The sequence below is a fragment of the Mus caroli genome, chromosome 4 (assembly GCF_900094665.2).
Source record: "Mus caroli chromosome 4, CAROLI_EIJ_v1.1, whole genome shotgun sequence".
NCBI lineage: Eukaryota > Metazoa > Chordata > Mammalia > Rodentia > Muridae > Mus > Mus caroli.
The window spans coordinates 129,781,967-129,802,494 of NC_034573.1; the positions used below are offsets into that span (position 1 = coordinate 129,781,967).

Sequence of the window (20,528 nt, forward strand, 5' to 3'; positions counted from 1 at the left end):
TGTTACTTTGTTATTTCCTCTGCCCTGGCCATGCTCCGCCCCAGGCAGCCCTTCTCACCCCAGGGCCTTTGTGCTTGCTCTGCCTGATTCTTGGAGTGACCCCTGCTTTCCTGCCCCACCCTCCGTGCATGACTGTTTGCACTCTAGTTCTCTGCTTGGATGTCTTCTGTGACACACCGGCCCTATTCCCTGCGACCCACCCTTGATCGGGAGTGCCCTGATTTGCATGGCCCCTATTTGCATGGTCCCTATTTGCATGACCCTTATTTACATGGCTTGGATTTGCAAGATAGAGATTGCACACTGGAAGTTGCTTGGGTAAAGGCTCAAGCTCAGCCTGGCCAAGCCCATGCAGGGACAGCACAACTACTGCCTAAGTATGAAGACTAGAGTCTATCCTCACAGTCAAGTTATTGGCTGGACTAGTGAAGTTTGCAAGGCTCTCAGGTAGGAGAGCACGTTTCAGTGTACGACATAGAGAGAGAGGTCGAGGAAGCGTCATTCTGCATACCCGTATGTCCCCACTCAAGTCACACACACACACACACACACACACACACACACACACACACACACACTTTACAGCTCCTTGCTTTACCCTGGTCTCTAGTTAAGGCCCCGCCCACTCCCTACTCCTGTTAAGGCCCCGCCCACCCCCTACTCCTGTCTAAGGAGCGAATCCTCCACTCCCAGCCAGTCCCTTCCCCACTACCCCCGAGTCCCCCACACACTGAATGGACGAACCCCCCGAGCCCAAGGTAGCATCACAAGGACTCACACCTGCGCCCGCAGGAGGCAGGCACCCTGTCGTCGACCAGCTTCTGCCGATCAAGTCCCACCAGCTGGGGACAAACACGGGGAGTCCCTGGGGCTCCTTGAGGCTCCCCAGGAAATTGTTCTCTGCCGGTTTCTGGTAATATTCCCAGCCTCATTCTCACCCCGCTTTCCCAGCTGAAGAGGAAGCAGCTGAACAGCTGTGGAGCTGGGACTCTGGGCTGAGATGCATTAATTTGTAAATATCTTCATTTATATGTAAATGCGGAGCCCGGAGCCCCGCCGCTGGCCCTAATGGGGCCCTGCAGCCTGGCACTGCGGCTCTTCCTTCACTGGCTGGGCACGGGAAGATGTTCCCAACACTGCTTGATTTCATAGGTCTCTTCTTTCACTGGCCCCCGTGTCCCCTACATATGGTGGCTCTGCTCCCTGGGGTGCCCTCTGCTCAGGATACCCAGGTGTCTCATAGTGCAGAAACCCAGCATGAACATGGAGGACTAAAGGAGCCTGGCACATAAATCCTAGGACTGAACTTAAGTCCATGCTGCTGTGTGACTTTGGAAAAGTCCTATACCCTCTCTGGGCCTTATTTTCATTAACTGTAAAACAAAGATGGCACCATGGTATAGGTGTAGGAAGAGGTGGTTTGGGGTTTGATCAAGTTCATGTCATTCCAATGGGAGACCCTTAGCTGGGTTATCCCTTGGCCTTACTGAATTGTGTGACCCCTTCTGTAAAATAAAATGCAAAAAAGGGGGAGTTAAAAATGTTACTTTTCCAAGTTCAAGGGGTTAACTGAAGATAGAGAGCAGCAGAAGAGAAAGAAGTGTGTACATAGGGACTTTCGGGATGGGGGATCCGGGGCAAAATTGGGTTTGCCTTGCGGTGGGGAGAGAGGGTTGCTTGAGGCTTAGGGGTGAACACCTTCGGCCTCAGAATTATGTTTGGAGACCGGGAAACTCTGACCCCAGGTCACCTGCCCACCGAATGGATCAGCCAGCATTTGCCTTGGAGAAAATGGGCACCAATGTCTAACACATTCTAGGATTACAGGAAGAATAGTCTAGTCAGCCTGCTTTCGGGGGGGCCGAGGGTGGGGCGGGGGAGACTGGCTCAAGGTCACTGGGTAGGAAGTGGCTGTGCCAGGATTTGAAGCCTTCAGGCACCTGCTGGCTTTCTCCAAGCTGGCGAGCACGGTTGGGAGCAGGTGTGTGGGGTGTGGGAGTGGGCATTGGCGGGGGCGTGGGGTTTCCTTGTGGTCTGAGGAATCAAAGCTAGGCAGGCCTCTGGAGGACACACCTATAGCCAGAAGCAGACTGAAAAGGAAGAATTTGTTGCTGCCGGGTGCTGGGTTTCAGAAAACCTGGCTCCAAGCCAGGAAGTCCCCTGCCTGAGGACTCTCTGGGGCTCCCAGGGCATTGCTTATTTTCCTCTCCAAAATGCTTTTTATCTCTGCTCTCATCTTGATGGCAACTGATTTCTCCTTGGCACTCGTTTCTTTTTCAGAAAAGGGGGGAGGGGGTACAGAGAGGCATCTGCCTGCCTCCTGTGAGCCTTGGGTACACTCTGTCTCAGGTGCTCAGGGAAAAATGGCTGGGACTGAGGTCCTAGCTCAGTGGCTGGGATGAGGAGCCTGGAGAGGCCATCAGGGCTCATGGTCACCTTCTGGTCCTCACTCTGCAGGTAGGAGGTCCTAGCCAGATCTCACTGCAGAGCTAGTGACACTTTGAAAACCAAAAATTCTTCTGTCCTATTCTGAGATTGTATTCTCTTGCAAACCAACACCCCCAACCACAATGGAGCACCTCCAGGACTTTGGTGTATTCTTTTTGCAAATTCAGTCATGCACTGACTTGTGACCAGGCCTTGGTGGACAATGGGAGCTAAGCGCAGAGGTGGGGGTAGGTGAAAGTCCAAGTTAGGGGGTGGAGGTTTGTCCACCCCAGGACTCAGTGTCTAAAGACCACATGACATCAGACACTCACTGGAATGTCCCAGTTGTGCCACCAACCAAGTGGAACTATGCAAGGTGTCACACAGGCTGTCACCTGTTGTTCCCAGTACAGGTTCTGTTGTAGCACTGCCCTCTGAGAGCATCAGGCAAAAGCATCTACCACACAGTATGAAAGATCACTCTGTGTGTGTGTGTGTGGTATGTGTGTGTGTGTGTGCATATGTGTGTGGTGTATGTATTTGTGTATGTGTGTATATGTGTATGGTATGTGTATATATGTGTATATGTGAGTATGTATATATATATATAGGTGTGGAGTATTAGTATATGTGTGTATATGTATATCTGTTGTGTGTGCATGTGTATGTTTTGTATGTGTATATGTGTTGTGTGTATGTGCTTGTATATATGTGTTGTGTTTATGTGCATATATATGCATATGTGTATATGTGTTGTGTGTGTATATATATATGTATGTGTTGTATGTGTATGTATGTGTATGTGTTGTGTGTGTATGTGTGTATATATTGTGTATATGTATATGTGTGTGTATTTTTGTGTGTATGTGTTGTATGTATGTAAATATTGTATATGTGTATATGTATGTATATATTATATATGTATGTATGTATGTATGTGTGTATATGTGTTATGTGTGGTGTATGTATGTGTGTGTGTGTTCATACCTAGCACCACAAGAAACTATTTCACAGAGGTCATAAGAGCCCCTTGCTGGAGGAGGGTGAAGAATGAGGGAGCCTCTGCCATCCAACCCAGGGAGACCTGTTCTGCTAACCTGCTGGTCCTGCCTGAGTGGGGTTCTGAAGGCTGAAGAGGAGCTTACCGGGTGACACAAGGTGGGAAAGGCCCTCTGGGAGGAGAGACTTCCATGTATAAAGAGTCAGAGGAGTAAAGTACAACAGAAGTCTTGGGGACCATGTAGGGCTGTGAACACCCACCTATGCAGAGTGTGGGACCCTGGCATGAGGCTGAGCTGTCTTGACTCTGCAGCCTTTGCTTGCCCAGCTCGATCCTGACCTGAGAGTCCAGGTGACCCTGCTCCATCCTGACCTGAGAGTCCAGGTGACCCTGAACTGGGACCTTTGTGACCCTAGAGATCTCAGAAGATGATCAAACATGTGGCCAGGCTGGGCAGAGCTGCTTCCTCTCTCAGGTCTGTCATGCTAGGCTGTGTGACTTTAGGTAGAGCTCTGCCTCTCTCTGGACCTCAGCTCCTCACCTGCAGGTGGGATTCATGAAGCCTACCTTGCAAACTCATAGGAGGAGCCATGGCCTCACCTCTCCCTGCCTCTTCCCTCCTTCCAGGGCTGGGCTCCACGTGTGTAGAGAGCCCCCCAGCTCATGCAGGTGGGTGCACCCCTCAGAGCCTTGGCTCTCAATCTTCCTGATGCTGCAGCCCTTCACAGTCCCTCATGCTATGGTGACCCCCAGCCATAAAATTACTTCATTGCTACTTCATACCTGTAATTCTGCTACTGTTGTGAATCGTAACATAAATGTCTACTGTGCAGTATATCTGATGTGTGAACCCCGTGGAAGGGTCATGACCCACACTTGGGAGCCACTGTTTAAGAGTGTCTAGGGGATGGAAAAGCACCACCCCAGCCCCTCCCTCCTTCCTCCCACCTGCCAGCCAGCCGCCAGCCCAGGTGGCCTCACCTCACAGTGGACTGATACACAAGGTCCTCCCTCTTGCGGTAATTCTCCATGTGCGAGTAGTTCGTGGAGAACATGGCGTCAAACGTGAAGATCTTCTGCTTGATGGTGCCGCCATCTGTCACCTGCCAATGAGCAGAGGAGCCACGGGTGAGTGCCCAGCCTGCCCTGGCCACTGCTGTCCTTGGCCTGGCCCCGCTCTGGCTCTTCCCTCCCTACCCTCTTTTGCTAAAGAGTCCCTCCCCACCCTTTGCTGCAGCCCCTGATGCTCCATGCCCATCCCTCCTGTAGATCACGGAGGCTGCCTGGCTGATAGTCTTTGTAAGGCCTCCCTTGTCTTTGAATCTAAGCGCCAACTGACAGCTGAGGAATTTGAAAAAGAACCATAGGGTGGGCGAGATGGCTCAGCAGGTGGAGGCACTTGCCGCCAAAGCCTGACAAGTTAAGTTTGATTCCTGGATCATACATGGTAGAAGAAGACAATTGACTCCTGCCAGTTGTCCTTTGACCTGCCTCTGCAGGCACTGTGACACATACATACGTGCACGCGTACACACAAGCACACACACACATACACAAACAAACAAATAAATTGAAAGAATGACAGTCTTTGGTCCCAGGAGGCCAAGTTCATTACCATGCCCCAGAGGAGACAAAGATCACCCACCACTGAACTTCCCTGCCCTGCTCCTTCCTCTCCTGCCTCTTGTCAAAGCCCAGTGCACTGTGGAGCCCTGGATGTAGAGCCCGGGAGTCAAAGGCTTTCACATGCTCAAGATTGTGAGTGACCCTGGCTCCCTCCCTCCAGTGCTAGCCATCAGAGAGAGCATTGGCCTCTGGCTTCAGCTTCCGAGCAGAGAAACACTGGACTTTCAATTCTGCAAACCCTGGGAGGAAAGGATATGGGGCAGAGCCAGCAGCCTCTCCCCACTGGGTCTTTCTAGGTACCAGGAGATCCTACCACCATGACGGACTGATGTCACTGCCTTGCAGACATGGCTAGCAGGGCCTGCGGAATTGTGGGCAGGACCAGAATGGGCTGTGTAGAGTCAACTGTGGAATCAGGGCCAGGTCCCAGAGTCCTAGTCAGGGGGAAGGAAGGAGAGGGAGCAGGCTATAGTAAGAAGGGGAGAGTGGAGGGCCAGGGGACCATCAGTGTGCAAACAGGGAAAGACAACTAAGCTATATTGTAACCATTTCTCCTTTTTAGTATAATAACAACAACAACAACAACAACTATATATTACAATATATTATATTACAATATATTTATTATAATATAGGTATACATATTTAACTTATATATAATATAGTTATATATTACATTTATTATTAAAATTACATTATTATATATTTATAATTATTATCACATATGTGCACATGATGTGTGAGGGGTGACTGTGGAGCTCAGAGAACAACTCTGAAGAGTCACGTCTCTCTCTCTTCCTTATGGGTTCCTAGGATCAGACTCAGGTCTCCAGGCTTTAGCCACAAGCGCTGGCTGAGCCATCCCATAGGCTGGAGATATCCTGACAGGTTAGGCCCTGGAAGGCATGGGAGCCCAGAGGAGAGGGAAGCCCACTTTCCGAGGGCGGAGAGCTCCCACAAGGGCGTTACTTAAGCTGCTTCCGCCAGGAGGTGCAGGAGTCAGCCCGCTAGCGCAATGGCTGTCCAGGCAGAGAGGGACTGAGAGCCATTGTCAAAAGCAGGAGGGATCAGCTAAGCTGCCTCTGTGAAAGGAACTCTGTTCAGAGCGCCTGGAACAAGAGAGAGGAGCCAAGGACAAAGCCGTGCCCTTCCCCCGCAGGCACCGACCACCCTGGGTCAGATTTGGGTTCTGCTTATCAACTCCTCTGATCCTCCGGAAGCAAGTCCAATGGAGTGGCCCGACCCAGGGATGGGCAGCAGGGGTCTGTCAGCATGGGGCACTAGCTTTTGTTTTCCTGTAGCCACACCCTTGGGACAGAAGGAGGCCACCAGGTCTCCATTCCACCTGAGTGCCTGCTGTGATTACTGCTGGGGAGGGAGGGGGCTCGGGGTAGCAGCAAAGTCAGAGCTGGGGCACAGGCTGCCACAGGGTCCTGCTGTTTGCAGCTGTTGTAGAGCCAGCCCCAAGTGTCGGGGGCTTCCCAGCAGCGGCCGCCCGATGCGCACGCCTGGTCTCCACAGCCTCCTGCTAATGAAAGCGTTACTCCACAAAGCAGCAAGGTATGAGTTGTCACTGTTTCAATTATTTATCTGTTTACTCGGCTGCAGTTTTCCGCTTGTCTCAGCAACTCTATTATAGACCGCGAGCTTGCAGCCTCTCGCCGCTCAGCTGGGCTCCGCGCTAACAGCCTGCGACGGGGCGGCCTCATGCCCGGGCCTGGAGACGTGGAATTAGCTCCCTGCGGCTCCGCGGGTGGAAGCAGGAGAGGGGGTGCTACCAGGGAGGATGGTCAGGGGTGGGGAGAAGCTGAGAGTGGCTTCCCCAGGCATCTGTCCTCCGACTGGGAGGACCGGCCTCTCTGAACTCATCTGTGCCCAGGCTGAGTTAGACTCCATCTGGGCGGTTTAGAATACAGGCTTGGTGTAACCCAGCCAGGTCCTACGGGGCACCAACTGTGTGTCACATTTGTTACCTGTCCCATAGACTAGGAGTAACCAAGAATAAGAAGACCTCTGTGAGTATCGACACTTACCCAGGAAGTGGGACACCCACAGCATGCTTCTGAGACTAATGTCTTAACCCAGTGCGTGCCCTGCAGTGGACCGAGGCCATGTGATGCAGGGTCTGGGGTGAGAAGGCCTGAGCGGCTTGGCCAATTGCAAATCAGAACAAATTTACAATCACAGCCCTCTTCCCAACCCTTCAAGGATGCTTTGGTCCCTCAGACACACCAAATTACTTTTCAACCGGGACCCTCAACTGGGAAACAATTCTGCTTATATATTTTATTATTTTATGAGTATGAGTGTTTTGCTCATCTGTCTGTCATCATGCACATGCCCGTGGAAGCCAGAAGAGGTCATTAGATCCCCTAGAACTGCAGTTAGAATGGTTGTGAGCTGTCATGTGGGTGCTGGGAACAAAATCCAGGTCTTCTGCAAGAGTAGCAAGTGATCTTAACTGCTGGGCTGCCATTTCCAGTCCCTGGGAGACAATTCTGACCTGCTTCTCTCCCGGGGGACATGGCATATTCTGAACATATGAGGTTCCTGGACTATAACTGGCCCTTTTGATGAAGAGGGCCCCCTCAAAGCATTCCTCCACACGGTGTGGCTCACTGGAAATACAGAGGCAGCTTAATCCCCAGAGCATAGAAAAAAGCTGTGTTTGTAATCCCAGCAGTGAGGGGGCAGACACAGGGTCATGGGGTGCCTCCCTGGTCAGTGAGTCTAGCCTATCAGGGAGTGCCAGTTTAAAAACAAAGATGGACGGCACTTGAAGAATGATACAAAGTTGGCCTTTGGCTTCCACGTGTACACACACAAACGTGAACATGAACACATGCAAATGCACCTGTATGCAAGTACATGCACTGTACATATATATGGTCATGTATGTACACACAATCACATACATGCATACCTAAACACACATACTTGTACACACATATACATGTCAAGGCTGGGGGACTTTTCACCTCTCCTCTGTGTGCTGTGCCCCCACCCCTGTGTCCTGGGAAGACAGCTCAATGATAACTAACCACTCTGCCACTGAAGACACAACTGAAGCCCTACACTGGGGCCTGACATTCCCTGCCTATCTTGCCAGACTGCCAAGGTTGCCTAGCTGCCCCCTGGCCTTATCTTGAATGACAGCTGGATCAGGAGAACAGCAGTAGGCTTTCCAGTATCCCCCTGGCTCCAGCCTTGCCTGCCTTTAGGTACTGCTTTTTGTTTGTTTGTTTGTTTAGATTTATTTACTTATTTTATGAGTACACTGTTGCTATCTTCAGACACTCCAGAAGAGGGCATCAGATCTCAATACAGATGGTTGTGAGCCACCATGTGGTTGCTGGGAATTGAACTCAGGATCCCTGGAAGAGCAGCCAGTGCTCTTAACCACTGAGCCATCTCTCTAGTCCCAGGTACAGTCTTTTAAAAAAAAAAAAATCTCCTTCTAAAACTCTCAGCCTTCATCACCCCAATCTCAAATTTCACTCCATTTTATTTTTTTATTACACAACGGAGAAAAAAGTCTGTCAGTAAAACTGTCTCCTCAAATTTATTCCTTGGGACTGAGGGCTTTATGACTAGGAAAATACACTGGCCCCCACACATCAGCACACCCCGACACTCCAGATAAGGCAAGGAGAAATTACCTGAGCTGTAAATCCCTGCTGCAGGACAAGGTGCAGGAGAGCCTCAAGGACGAGCCTGCTTTTCTTTGGTTTTATTTACCTCCCCCCCCTTTTCTGAGACAGTCTCTAGCGGCAGTGAAACTCACTATGGGCAGTCCAGCCTGGCTTCCAGCTTGTGAGTGTGAGTCGTGCCTCTGTTTACTGAGCTGCTGGGATGCCAGGGATGTTCTGTCCCCGCTGGTCCTTAGTCACAGATTCCCCTCTGGGGCAGTGGGTGAGGGGGGAAACATGTTTTATCTTGACCATTTGCTGGTGGGAAGGGACCAGATGTTTGGACGTACACGGAGATACTAGGATGCTCCCATTGGTCAGGGGTCCTGGGATAAGCCTGGGCCATTAGGGTAGGCAAGGCTTGGTGAATGACAAGGTCACAGTTTCAATCCTCAGACAAGAGAGGACTGTGGCACACCCACAACCCTTCTTGTCCCATTCAGGATCTGGTAAGGGTAGAACTCGGTTCACAGCCATCTGGGAGACATGAGCGGAGAGGGTAAGTCCGCAGTGACAGGCCTGTGTCCAAGAGCTACCCATGATGCTCCTGGAGGTACAGAGAGTTCCTTGGGAGGGAAGGTGACCAGAAAAATCTTGTAGAGGGTGTGTAGGTTCCGCCAGACTTTAGTGAGCAACATCTGAAGGCTAGAGAGAGAGACTCGCCTCCGTCTGTGTCTGTGCGGGTCATAGTCAGAAGTTCCCAGGGGATTAACTAAGGGGAAGGGCCATCCTACATGTGGTTGGTACCATCCTATGTGTAGGTCTCGCTCTTTCCCCTCCACCTCCCTCTCCTTTCCCTCCCTCTGTCTGATTGCCATGAGCCGAGGGACCTTTTTATGTGATTACACCCTCCCCACCACAACCTCCAAAACCATCAGCTAAATGAACCTTTTCTTCCCTGAAACGGAAGCTTCCTCAGGTCTTGTGTCACAGTGACAGACTGATGGCCACAGCTGGGTCTGTGGGGACAGCTTAAACCCAAGCTGGTTCTTCCTGTCTAGGAGGACAATTGGCTGTGAAGCAAGTCTCAGCCCGTCCCTACTCTGCCACAGATCATTATTCATGTCATCATCATTAGCTCTGGGCTCTTTAAGTAGGTTCATCTCTCAGATCTCCTTTTCCACCTGTGGCCTGGGGTGGGGCCACCTCTCTAACTTACAATTTCATCCTTGTGAAGACCTACAGGGGAGTGGCTTGCAGGGGGCCTTGTTCTTCTCCGCCCTCTTTGCTAGTGCTAGAGAGTGCGAGGCTCCTATGACAGCTTCAGAAGTCTGAAAATAAGCACGGTACAACCCAGGAAAGGCACTAGAAGGCCAGTGGTCAGGGAACAGACTCAAAAAAGGGTGCAGGGCACAGACCTGACTCTTAATCCTCAGAACAGCTAGGCAGCCAGGGTGCTCTGAGGAGAACCTGGAGAGGGGCTCTGAGACACCCCATGATGCCACAGTTCAGGGGGGCTGTGGGCAGACAGATAGACAGGCCGCTGTGAGACATGTTGCAGAGCCCCACCTGAGGACCAGGGTTTGTGGCTTCTTCCTTCCCCAAGGGTGATTCTCCTATTGGATGTCTTAGGGCTCAGTTGCTTTTCTGGCTTCTGTGATAACACACCCAAGAAGCCACTTCAGGAAGGAAGGGCTTTCACTCAGCCCATCACCTCGGCAGGGAAGGCACAGAGGCAGGAGCTGGAGGCAGCGGATCACACTGCAACCACACTCAGGAAGCAGAGAGAGAGATGGGCTCTGGTGTTTACTTCCTATTCACCATGGGGCCTGAGCCCCTGGAATGGTGCTGCCCTCTTTCAGGGCATGGCTCCTCACCTCAGTTAGCCTCATCCCCAGAGGGTTTCCCAGAGGATGGATGTCCATGATGATTCTAAATCCAGTTACACAGATGGTAAAGATTAGCCTTCACACACAGGGAGCTGAATTTACAGAGAGTGACGTCCTGGGTAGGGGACTGATCATGGCCAGCGTTTGTTGAGTTCTTACCATCTGCACAACATGGCTTGTAAGTACAGACTCAGATGCAAACATGGTCAGTATATGTTAGTTACAATCAGCTTCCAAGGAGCCACACTGTCGTGGGACCAGGTTGGGCAGCCAGCACACAGTAGGTATTTTTTCAATAAGCTATTTTCTCCGTGCCCTACCATGTCAACCTTCCTTCTACATGTTTCTCAAGTTATTATCTACAAGTTGTCTTTGTACTGTTCCTAATCTAGGCCTCAGTTTCCCCAAATGTTCCACGAGGAAAAATGAGACCTGGTAGCCTCTGCCTACCCTGTCTACTGTATGGCCCAGTGCCGTAGCTCTAGATAGCCAGTCCTAGCTAACCACAACTTGTCACATCCCTCCACCATGCCCTCAGTGCCAGTCCCCTCCCTCCACCTCCAGCAATCCTGGCTGAGGCCCAGCTACATGGGTTTACAAGCAGACTCATAGACTTATCGCCAACAGGTCCAGTCCAGCTAGCAGCAGGAGGCCCACTGGTCAGCCAGCCACGTTTTAATTTGAAAAAAAACAAATATGTCTTCAACGTTAGCCTTCTCACCAATACCCCTAGATGCCACCATCCGTAAAAGGAAAAAAATGAAAAAGAAAAAAAAAGAGGGGATCACCTCCCCCCCCCCAGCCTTTCTCTTTGTGTTCCACAAAACCAATTACAGGTTGGAAATAGCTGTAATAAACTTGATATCCCACTTACGGGCCAATCCCGCTGCGGCCAGGAAGTGTAATAGTGGCAGAGAGTGGAAACTGCGGGTTTGTGGAGCTGTTTAAATTGCCTGCCTACATTACTCCACTCCTCTCCAGCGGGGAAGGAATTCGCTCTCCTGGAAATGGAGCAGCTGAGGTCTCTGTGTCCTGGGCGGCGCAAGGGAGTGTTTGCCAGGCAGACTTTAATGAACTGATTAGATGTGGAGGAATGGCTAGCCCCTGGGAGCTTACATCAGCCAGGCACAGGTTCAAGTCCCTAGCAAGGCCACTCAGACCCTCGCTGTGAATGAGAAAAAGTAAGGCTGGTCTTCTGGTAGGTACTTCAGAGGGCAGAAAGAACACACATCAGGCTGTGCAAGTGACAGAACTCAGAACCAACCATAGCGTGGAGCGGCTCTGAGCCTCAGTGGGTAGAGGGTCTGACCAGCGTGCATAAAACTGAGGCAGAACACCCATAATCCCCGGACACGGGTGGCGGAAGTAGAAGGATGAGAAGTTCAGGGTAAGCTGAAACTATGTGAGACCCTGTCCTAAACGCTTTAAGAAATAGGCAGGAACTGGTAAAGATGAAGGGAAATGGCTTCTCCGGGCCTGGAATTTCAATTCTGATCTAGACAGAGCTGTGGGAGACAATGAAAAGTGATTGTAGAAACTTCCACCATACAACTGTCATCCAGTGGTCCCTTCCCCATGCTTGGCATGGGACAAGCACAGAGTAGGTCCTCAAGGTACATTTGTTAAATAAACGAATAGCTCAGCAAAGGAAGGTATGGACTCTCCAGGACTCCTGTCCTTAGCTATCTACTATCTTCGTGCTCCAGGAGAGCTGAGCAGGGACCCAAGATGACATCAGGCAAACCGAGCTTCATCAAAGGATAACTCAGGTGAGTCGGGCCCAGCCTGAGTTCCTTGTGTGCCTAAGATTAGCGTCTTTCCTGCGAGGTTGGGTTTGTGCTGAGGCATCTCTAGCCAAGCAGATGCGGACAAGTGAGAAACTGGCTTCTCACCTAGCCAGCCCTGCATTTCCTGATTCTTCCAGCAGGGCGGCAGCATGGAGCTGGTGCTGTCCATATCCTCTGTGTGTACACTGGAGCTACAGCGGGGGAGGGGGTGTGTGGAGGGACAATGGGGTGCAGCCAGAGAAGGACAGTGACCTGCCCAGGCTGCCTGCCAGGCACGAGGTAAAGGGGACTTTTGGACAATGAGTCTGATTTTGAAGATTCCCAGGGCGGGTATATGGGCCAGGGCCAGGGCCGAGAAAGGGATAGGTGTTTTAGGAGAGGGGAACCTGGACAAAGATGCTTGTGAAGGGATGTGGAGTGAAGCCAGGGGACAATCATGAAGCCACTTATGGTCCTCTTGGTTTGGAAGGGCAGAGGTTCTGCTGGTCTTATTGCCATGGCGACCCTGGACCACTCTTCCTCTGCAGCTTAGTCCCATCTCGTCTCTATTCTGGTAGGGAGCTGTAGCCACAGATGCAGGGATGATGGAGGATGTGTTCGAGCCAAGGAGGAGAAGGGGGTCGGGGGAAGCTCTGAAGTGAAGGCCACCCACCTCCCTGGGTACCGACTTTACCCTGCTGTGCCACCTCTGTGAGCTCCCACTCCTGGCTGGGCTGGGGTGATTGGCTTCCCTGGTGTGTGTGGGAGATCCGGTGTTGACAGAGACAGCTGGTATCATAAATTGCCTTGTCGCATCTGGTTATGGTGCGATGGCAGACAGGCACTCAGGGACGGGACTGGGGGGGGGTGGCGTTGAAAACGGTAGAGGAGAGCAGAATGGTTGTCAGCTTCTTTAGGGGTCCTGAGCTTGCCACGTGGGCAAGTGAACAGACAGTGGGATGCCTGTGCTAATGGGGGTGGGGTGGTGCTGAGAGGCAGCTTGTATGGATGAGCATGTGCATCAGTGTGAGCCTGCATTCTGGGAGGTCGGGGGATGGAAAGTGTCTGTGGGGCCCGGATGTACTGAGCTGCCGGTGGCTTGTGTCTATCTGTGTGTCTGTCTCTGTCTCAGTCTCTCTGTCTCTGTCTCTGTCTCTGTCTCTGTCTCTGTCTGTCTGTCTGTCTGTCTGTCTGTCTGTCTCTCTCTCTCTCTGAGTGTGTGTGTGTGTGTGTGTGTGTGTGTGTAAATGATTACACTTTTATGGGGTGTGGGGTATGTGCGTATCTGCTTATGGCACCTGGTGAATGTGCCCTCCTCACCCAGTGGCAGCCCAGTCATTATGTCCCCGAAGGTACCAACTAGGGCAGGGTTCCATAGGAGTTCAAAAGCATCAGACTGGCTGTCTCTACATCGCCCACACCCAAGCAAGGCTTCCTGAGCTCTTTTACGCCACTAGATACACAAGGGTCCCACATCACTTCCTGTGCACCCTCCTCCCACTGCAAGGCTAGCAAGCAGGGAGAGACAGGAAAGGCCCCACAGGACCGAGGCTGGGCTCTCGGACTTCAGAGCACAACACCATCACTAGGTTGCATGGGGAGTCTCATGATGTCAGCTGGAAAGCAGGTTGTGGTGGAAGAGCCTGAGCTACAGCAGCTGGGCAGAGGCCCTAATTCACACTGCAGAGCTGAGTTGGGTAGCATCCACTTTCTGAGGTGAGCGAGCACCTCTAGATCCCACATCTGTTCTCAGTTGTAAGTCAGGGGTAGGAGGAGCACATCCTAGGAGCACTAAGGATGCTCTGGATTCAGTGTGTCGGGTAGTGTCAGGCGTTGGGGGTAGGAGGAGCACACCCAGGGAGCACCGAAGACGCTCTGGATTCTGTGTGTCCAGTAGTGACACTCCTTGGATAGAGTGGGAATCCCATTGTCAGCTGTGGAATGTGGCACAGGTTGGTATTGTTTATTCCACTGAGATGGAGGTGGGGAGCCAAAAGCATTAAGGAGGGTCTTTGAGTCCAGGGATATCAAATTGTCCCCTAACTGCTAATATATACAGTGGATCTCTGACAGATGGACACAGAAGAGACCGTTTTCTGGGTCATCTTCAGAGCTGCTCATGAGGTCTTCCGATCTCAAGAGCAGTCTGGGTTAGGTACAGGACACAGCACCGCCTGGTTGGGTCCCAGGATCTGTGTATGTGTGTGCAAGTCTCTGTCACAGAGCTCTGCTGTGACACACCTACAGTCTTCCAGGACTCCGTTCCCAGAGCCCTGTTCCACCCTGTCTGAGAGCACACCTGTGTGGACACTGTCACTGCAAGACAGCTGCCAGGATAGGGCTGATAAGTCCAACCACTGCCATCGGGAAGGGTGCCAGTCCCTGGGGAGGGGCCTTGTTGTGACAATGTGGCTGAGTTTCCATGCTCAGTGGTGCTGCAAACAGTTGGGGCATGTCAGCAGGTCTAGCCGCCAGCACATCCGTGGCTGTGGCCATCAGCTCCCCACGCCAGCCTGTGCACCTGCTATACCAGGCCAGCTACACTGCAGACAGTGTTGGCTGGCATCTCTCACCCTGTGTAATTAACACGGTATCATAGACAGCTCAGCCAAGCGAAACCCGTCCGTCTGTCCATCTGCTGGCTGCTTCTGGGGATGGGACCTTTAACACAAGCTCAGCAGCCTGCTAGGGAGGGCAGAGTTCTGACAAGAGGATCCCCATGTCCATTCAGCCACTGGCAGGGCATGCTGGGAAATTTACATCCCACCCCTTGGCCTCGATTTCCTTATTTGTCCAATGAAACTGGGATGGCTCACCTCGGAGTTCTTCTTCTACCTGCTATGGGGAAGTTTGAACAATAGTTAGATTATGGGAGGTAGATGTGTACAGTTAGGGGGCCACACTGGACCTTGCAGGTTGTTGTGGCCACTTATTTCTCATTCAATAAGAATGTCCTTGGGTGGGAGAGATGGTTCAGCGGTTAAGAGCACTAACTGCTCTTTCAGAGGTCCTGAGTTCAATTCCCAGCAACCTCATGGTGGCTCACAACCACCTGTAATGGGATCTGATGCCCTCTTCTGGTGTGTCTGGAGAGAGCAATAGTATACTCATATAAAATTAAATCTTTAAAAAAAAAAAAGAATGTCCTGGATTTCTACTATTTACCAGAGACTCTTTTAGAAGCACGGGGCATGGGTGTGAAGTCTCTCTTCTTCTGCACCCTGTGTTGTATTGGGAGGGGATGGACAGTTAATCAGATTAGAGAAGATAAGGGAAGTGTATTGGGTAGGTCAGGGGCTGTGTTCTCATTTAGCGTGGGTGGGTAAGCATGGTACATCAGGGTGGGTGGCTGAGGAAGGGGCCAAAGCTCAGATGAGGAGACAGAGACTGAGTCCTAGAGTCCTCTGCAGTCAGTCCTGGGAGAAGCCCTGGGACAGGTGTGCACTCCACACAGCACAGATGGGGATCTGAGGCACAGAGCCCTGGGTGAGGTTCTGTGACTTTGTGATTTGGTCGCTGCTCTCTGCTTCCTAGTCTATCCAAACACCCAGAAGAGCATGAGGAATTTAGAACCCAGTCGCAGTGTGCCTGGTACCTGCCTGGCCTCTGCACTGAGACTGAACTCTGAGGATAGGCCTAGTCTCTGTCTCTCCGGGTATCCACCTGCCTCACTCACTGGGTACCTTGCCTGGTAAATCACACACATCAGTTTGCCTGGCTCCTAAATTGCCTGGCTCCTGCCTAGAGGCCACAATAAAGAGTTCATGTTCCATTAATAAGCCTTTTTTTAAGGTGATATTTGCATACAGTGAATTGCAAAATCCTCAAGGGGTTCCTTTCTTGTGCGTGTGCATGTGTGCCTGCATATGTGTGGGTGCACGTGGAGAGCAGAGATAAACCTTGGGGCGTCATTCTGCAGGACAGTCTGTCTATCTTGTTTCTTTAGACAGGGTTTCTACAGGCTTGGAACTTCATGAAGTAGGCTAGGGGCTGTCCAGCAAGCTTCCAGGGAGCTGCCTGACTCCATCCTCCGTCTTGACTTCCCTGGGGTCACAGGGATGCAACACACACACACATGCACACACACATGCACACACATATGCACACATACACAGGCACACACAAGTGGACACGCACATACACACAGAGATTGTTGCTTGGGTTCTAGCAATTCAAAGACAGGTTTTCACTTTACCAACTGAGCCTTCTTCCCAGCCCAGACCCCATCATCTCTGCGGTGGACCTTGTTGGACATCTACCAGAGACATTGAGAAACTTGTCTCATGATATACCAAAGGTTCATTAATGATGGAGCTGGGTCTCACCCAGAAGCCCTGACTCCCTATGGAGCCCAGAGGGTAAGCCTTGTTCTATAGGGCACAATGGAGAGGGCTCCCAGTTTGAGTCTTTGTGAGGAGTACACAGAATTCCCACTGCCCCTGTGCTCAGCAGGGGGCATGTTCTCCCATTGAGCCTGGGAAAGAATGGAATAGTCTGGCGGAAGGTCTTATTACAAGGAGGTTGTCCAATAAAGATCTCTCAGTATATTAAAAATAATCTTTACCTGGCTTTGAACAAACACTTGGTATTATTACAACCAGGAAAAAAAAAACAATCCCGTTTGCTTTTCATTATAGATCTATGGTATGTTTTGTTTTCTTGTTCCCAGAGAGCCAGAACTGCACAGACGGAATGACTTAAGAGAAGGAACAGGAAGCCTGTCAGATCTGTAGTCAATGTAGCCTTGATCCGCATTCCAGGTGACCCAAGGAGAGACCCAGACTCAGCATCTCCCTGTCTGTAGAATGGGGTGCAGTAGCCCCCTTCCCTGAGGTAAGGACAAAAATGTTTGGTCCACAGTCACTGCCTTGTGTGTCCTCTGGTCTCAGGGACTGGGGAGACAGAGCCAGGTATGCCTACAGCCATCAGAGACCCACAGGCCAAGGGAACACTAAGCTCTGTGCTAAGTTCTTAAAATAGTCAGGTCCCAGAAGCTAAGAGACAGTCTGAGGATTAGGTCTAGGGAACATGGATTTTCAGTAAAACCTGGGTAGTGAGAGGGAGTCAGGAGGGATAATGGTGGTCAGAGCAGCTGCAAAGGCCCTGCAGTGCGACAACGTTGTCTATAGCCTCAGGGGGCAGAACCATCTCCATACAACACAAGGGCCACAGGCTTCAACCAAGGCCTCATAGCTGAGGACTTGGACCAAAGGCTGAGGCTGACAGGCAGCCACTATATTACAGAGTGGTCATGGGGCCACTCTGGGTGTGTGGGGAAGGCAGAGGTGGGGAAGGCATCTGGATGGAGTAAAATGCTTGCCATGTAAGCATAAAGAGCCGGGTTCAAATCCCTATCACCCCTGTAAAAGCTGGCCACGGTGGTGTATACTAGCAATGTGGGGATGAGAGGATCCCTGGGGCTCGCTGAGTAGTTAGTCCAGCTGATTCAGTGAGCTGTAGGCTCAGTGCGAGACCCTGACTCACAATGTAAGGGGGAGGGCGGAGCGATAGCTCAGCAGGGAAAGGTGCTTGCTGTACAGGTCTGACATGATCTCGGATCCAGGAAGGAGAGAAGTGACTCCTAAGTCCTAAGGGTTGTTCTCTGACTTCTACAAGCACTCCATGACATGAACATGCCCATATGTATGTATGTATGTGTGTGTGTGTATATGTGTGTATGTATACATATATACATACATGCATATGCATGTATGCACGTATACGTGTATGTGTATGCATATATGTACACATACAGACACAAGTAAATAAAATAAAGCAGTGAGCAATTGGGGAAGAGCCCTGATGTTGACCTCTGTTCTCTGCATGCATGATTCCTCATGTACACACACACACACACACACATACACGCACACGCATGCATGCATGTATGCACACACTCATGCATGACATACACACACACACACACACGCAATGCACACGCACTCATGCATGCACACACACAGAAAACCACAGCACACTGGTCATTCACCCAGGAGCCTTATGAGTTGAAACCGGAGAAAGCCCGGGCAAGCTGTCATGAGCTGGTTCCCTTAGTCCCACGCCGTCCACTAGGCACTCTACAGTGACAGATTCCATTGAGTAAAGTCAAGGCTTTGTCGCTGTCAGGGGCTCAAAGATGGAGCGAGGCTTCTGTACTAGCTAACAGATACTGCACGGGGGTCCACGAAGGCTCACCCTCTGTCTCTGACTCTATGAGGTGGGCAGAGGAGCTAGCCCTCAGGGCCTGTCTGGACCCAGAGAACTCATCATTCCTACGCTTTGGCTTCTTTGGGACCTGATGCCCCAAGATGCCATAGGCCCCGCTTTCCTCCAGGTCTCTTCAACCTACAAAGTGGAGGCTGGAAATGGCCCGCACTGGCCAGTGACTCTCACTGTGGCAAAGGTGTGGTCTCAGCAGGAGAATGATGCAGTTGGCAGGAAGGCTGCTGGGGAATCAGATCCACACATAGCCTAGCATGGGAGCAGTGACTGACAGCTTTGATGGCACCCGAGGGAGGGTTTTCTCTCCCTTTTCATATCTGATCAGCGTGGCATGAAGGGTCCTGGGATCTGCACGGGAGGTGGGAGGGAAAGCCACCGTCACAGGTCCAGCCTGTTTCCAGTGTGCCTGACAATGTCACCCCCATCGCCGTGGTCAGTCACTGGTATGAAGTCATCAGTGAGTTATAAGCAACCTTGAGTCACACATAACAGTGCTGGGTGGGTATGCCCTAGATGAGTTAGGGAGAAAGGTGCCTACCATGCAGGGGCATCTGGAGTGGGTGGGCAGAGAACACCAAATATGGAGAGAACTGATGGGGACACAGGTGGCTGAGAATGCTCTGTCCTCTGCCCCTCTTCCTTAGACAAGCCAGGGTTTGGAACATGTATTAGCTTTGTGTGTATGTATGTACATGCTCACATGTGTGTGCACATATGTATGTGTGCATGCATGTGAGGAAGACAGGGATGGTGAAGAGAGATGGATGTAAGGAGGTTTCTCCTCAGCCAGGCAGTGGTGGCACACACCTCTAATCCCAGCACTTGGGAGGCAGAGGCAGGCAGATTTCTGAGTTCGAGGCCAGCCTGGTCTACAGAGTGAGTTCCAGGACAGCCAGAGCTACACAGTGTAGGCAGCCGACGCCTAAAAGATGGCACGTTTTCCGGTACACTGTGGCCGTAAACAACACCACTGCGCAGGTGCTAGCCAGAATCTGGCGCCAACCCCTCCCGAGGGTGTGTATGCAAATTAAGGTGCCGGCAGACTGACCAATCCCAGGAGGACACAAAGCTTTTCCCTGTGCTGGGGTGTATATAAGGAGTCCTCCCTGGGTGCCCCGGGTTCCCGTAGCAGCATCGAGGCGTTCCTGCAATAAAGCTGTTGAGAAGAATCCGACCTTGTTGCGCTTTCCTTGCCGGCCGATGTGGGCGCAACAACACAGAGAAACCCTGTCTTGAAAAACCAAAACCAGGAACAAAAGGAATCTTCCAGAGTGTTGGGAAGCCCCTCAGCTTCAACCCCATTGAGAGCACTCAGGCTCTGCCAGTGTGTTCACACCAATGTGTTTCATGCCAGTGTGTTAAGGCCAGCGTGTTCACACCTGTGTGCTCGCACCAGCGTGGCTGGCAGAAGGCAGCTGGTCCCGAGGAACAGGATGCCCAGGGCCCGATGTGCTCCTCACTGGCAGGAGCACTAAGTGTTTGCCTGGATCTTCCAAAGGTGACCCCGGTACATAGAACAAGGCCTGGGTGCAGGCCTCTGCAGCTGGTACCCACCTTTTCTGTTGCCGTGAGCAACACCTGACAAGAAGGGACCTAGGGGAGGAAGGGCCTGTGCTGCTAATGGTTTGAGGGTTTAGTCTATTGTAGTGAGGAAGGCACAGAGGCAGGAGTTGCTTGGGTCTGTGGCAGCAGGAACAGGAAACTGCCGGCTCACACTTGGCAGACCAGGGAAAAGAAGGAGTGTTTGTGCTTAGCTGGCTTCTCCTCTCTCTCTCTTTTTATTCATTTGTGGACCCCAGCCTGCAGGGCAAGTCTTCCTGGATCCAGGGCAGGCCTTCTGGTCTCCCACTAATCCTCTCCAGAAACACCCTGAAAGATCCGCTCAACAGTGTGCCCCATGAATATACACTGGCCTTTCTTTTTTTTTTTTTTTTTTGGTTTTTCGAGACAGGGTTTCTCTGTATAGCTC

General features: G+C 51.5%; 1 protein-coding gene across 1 annotated transcript in view; it reads right to left on the reverse strand.

Moving 5' to 3' along the window:
- Igsf21 (immunoglobin superfamily member 21) overlaps positions 1–20,528 on the reverse strand; it is a 219,527-nt gene that overhangs the window by 75,946 nt on the left and 123,053 nt on the right. Inside the window, exon 3 of the mRNA XM_021161084.1 lies at positions 4,409–4,530. Within this exon, the coding sequence (XP_021016743.1) occupies positions 4,409–4,530 (122 nt within the window). The remainder of the gene's footprint in view (positions 1–4,408; positions 4,531–20,528) is intronic.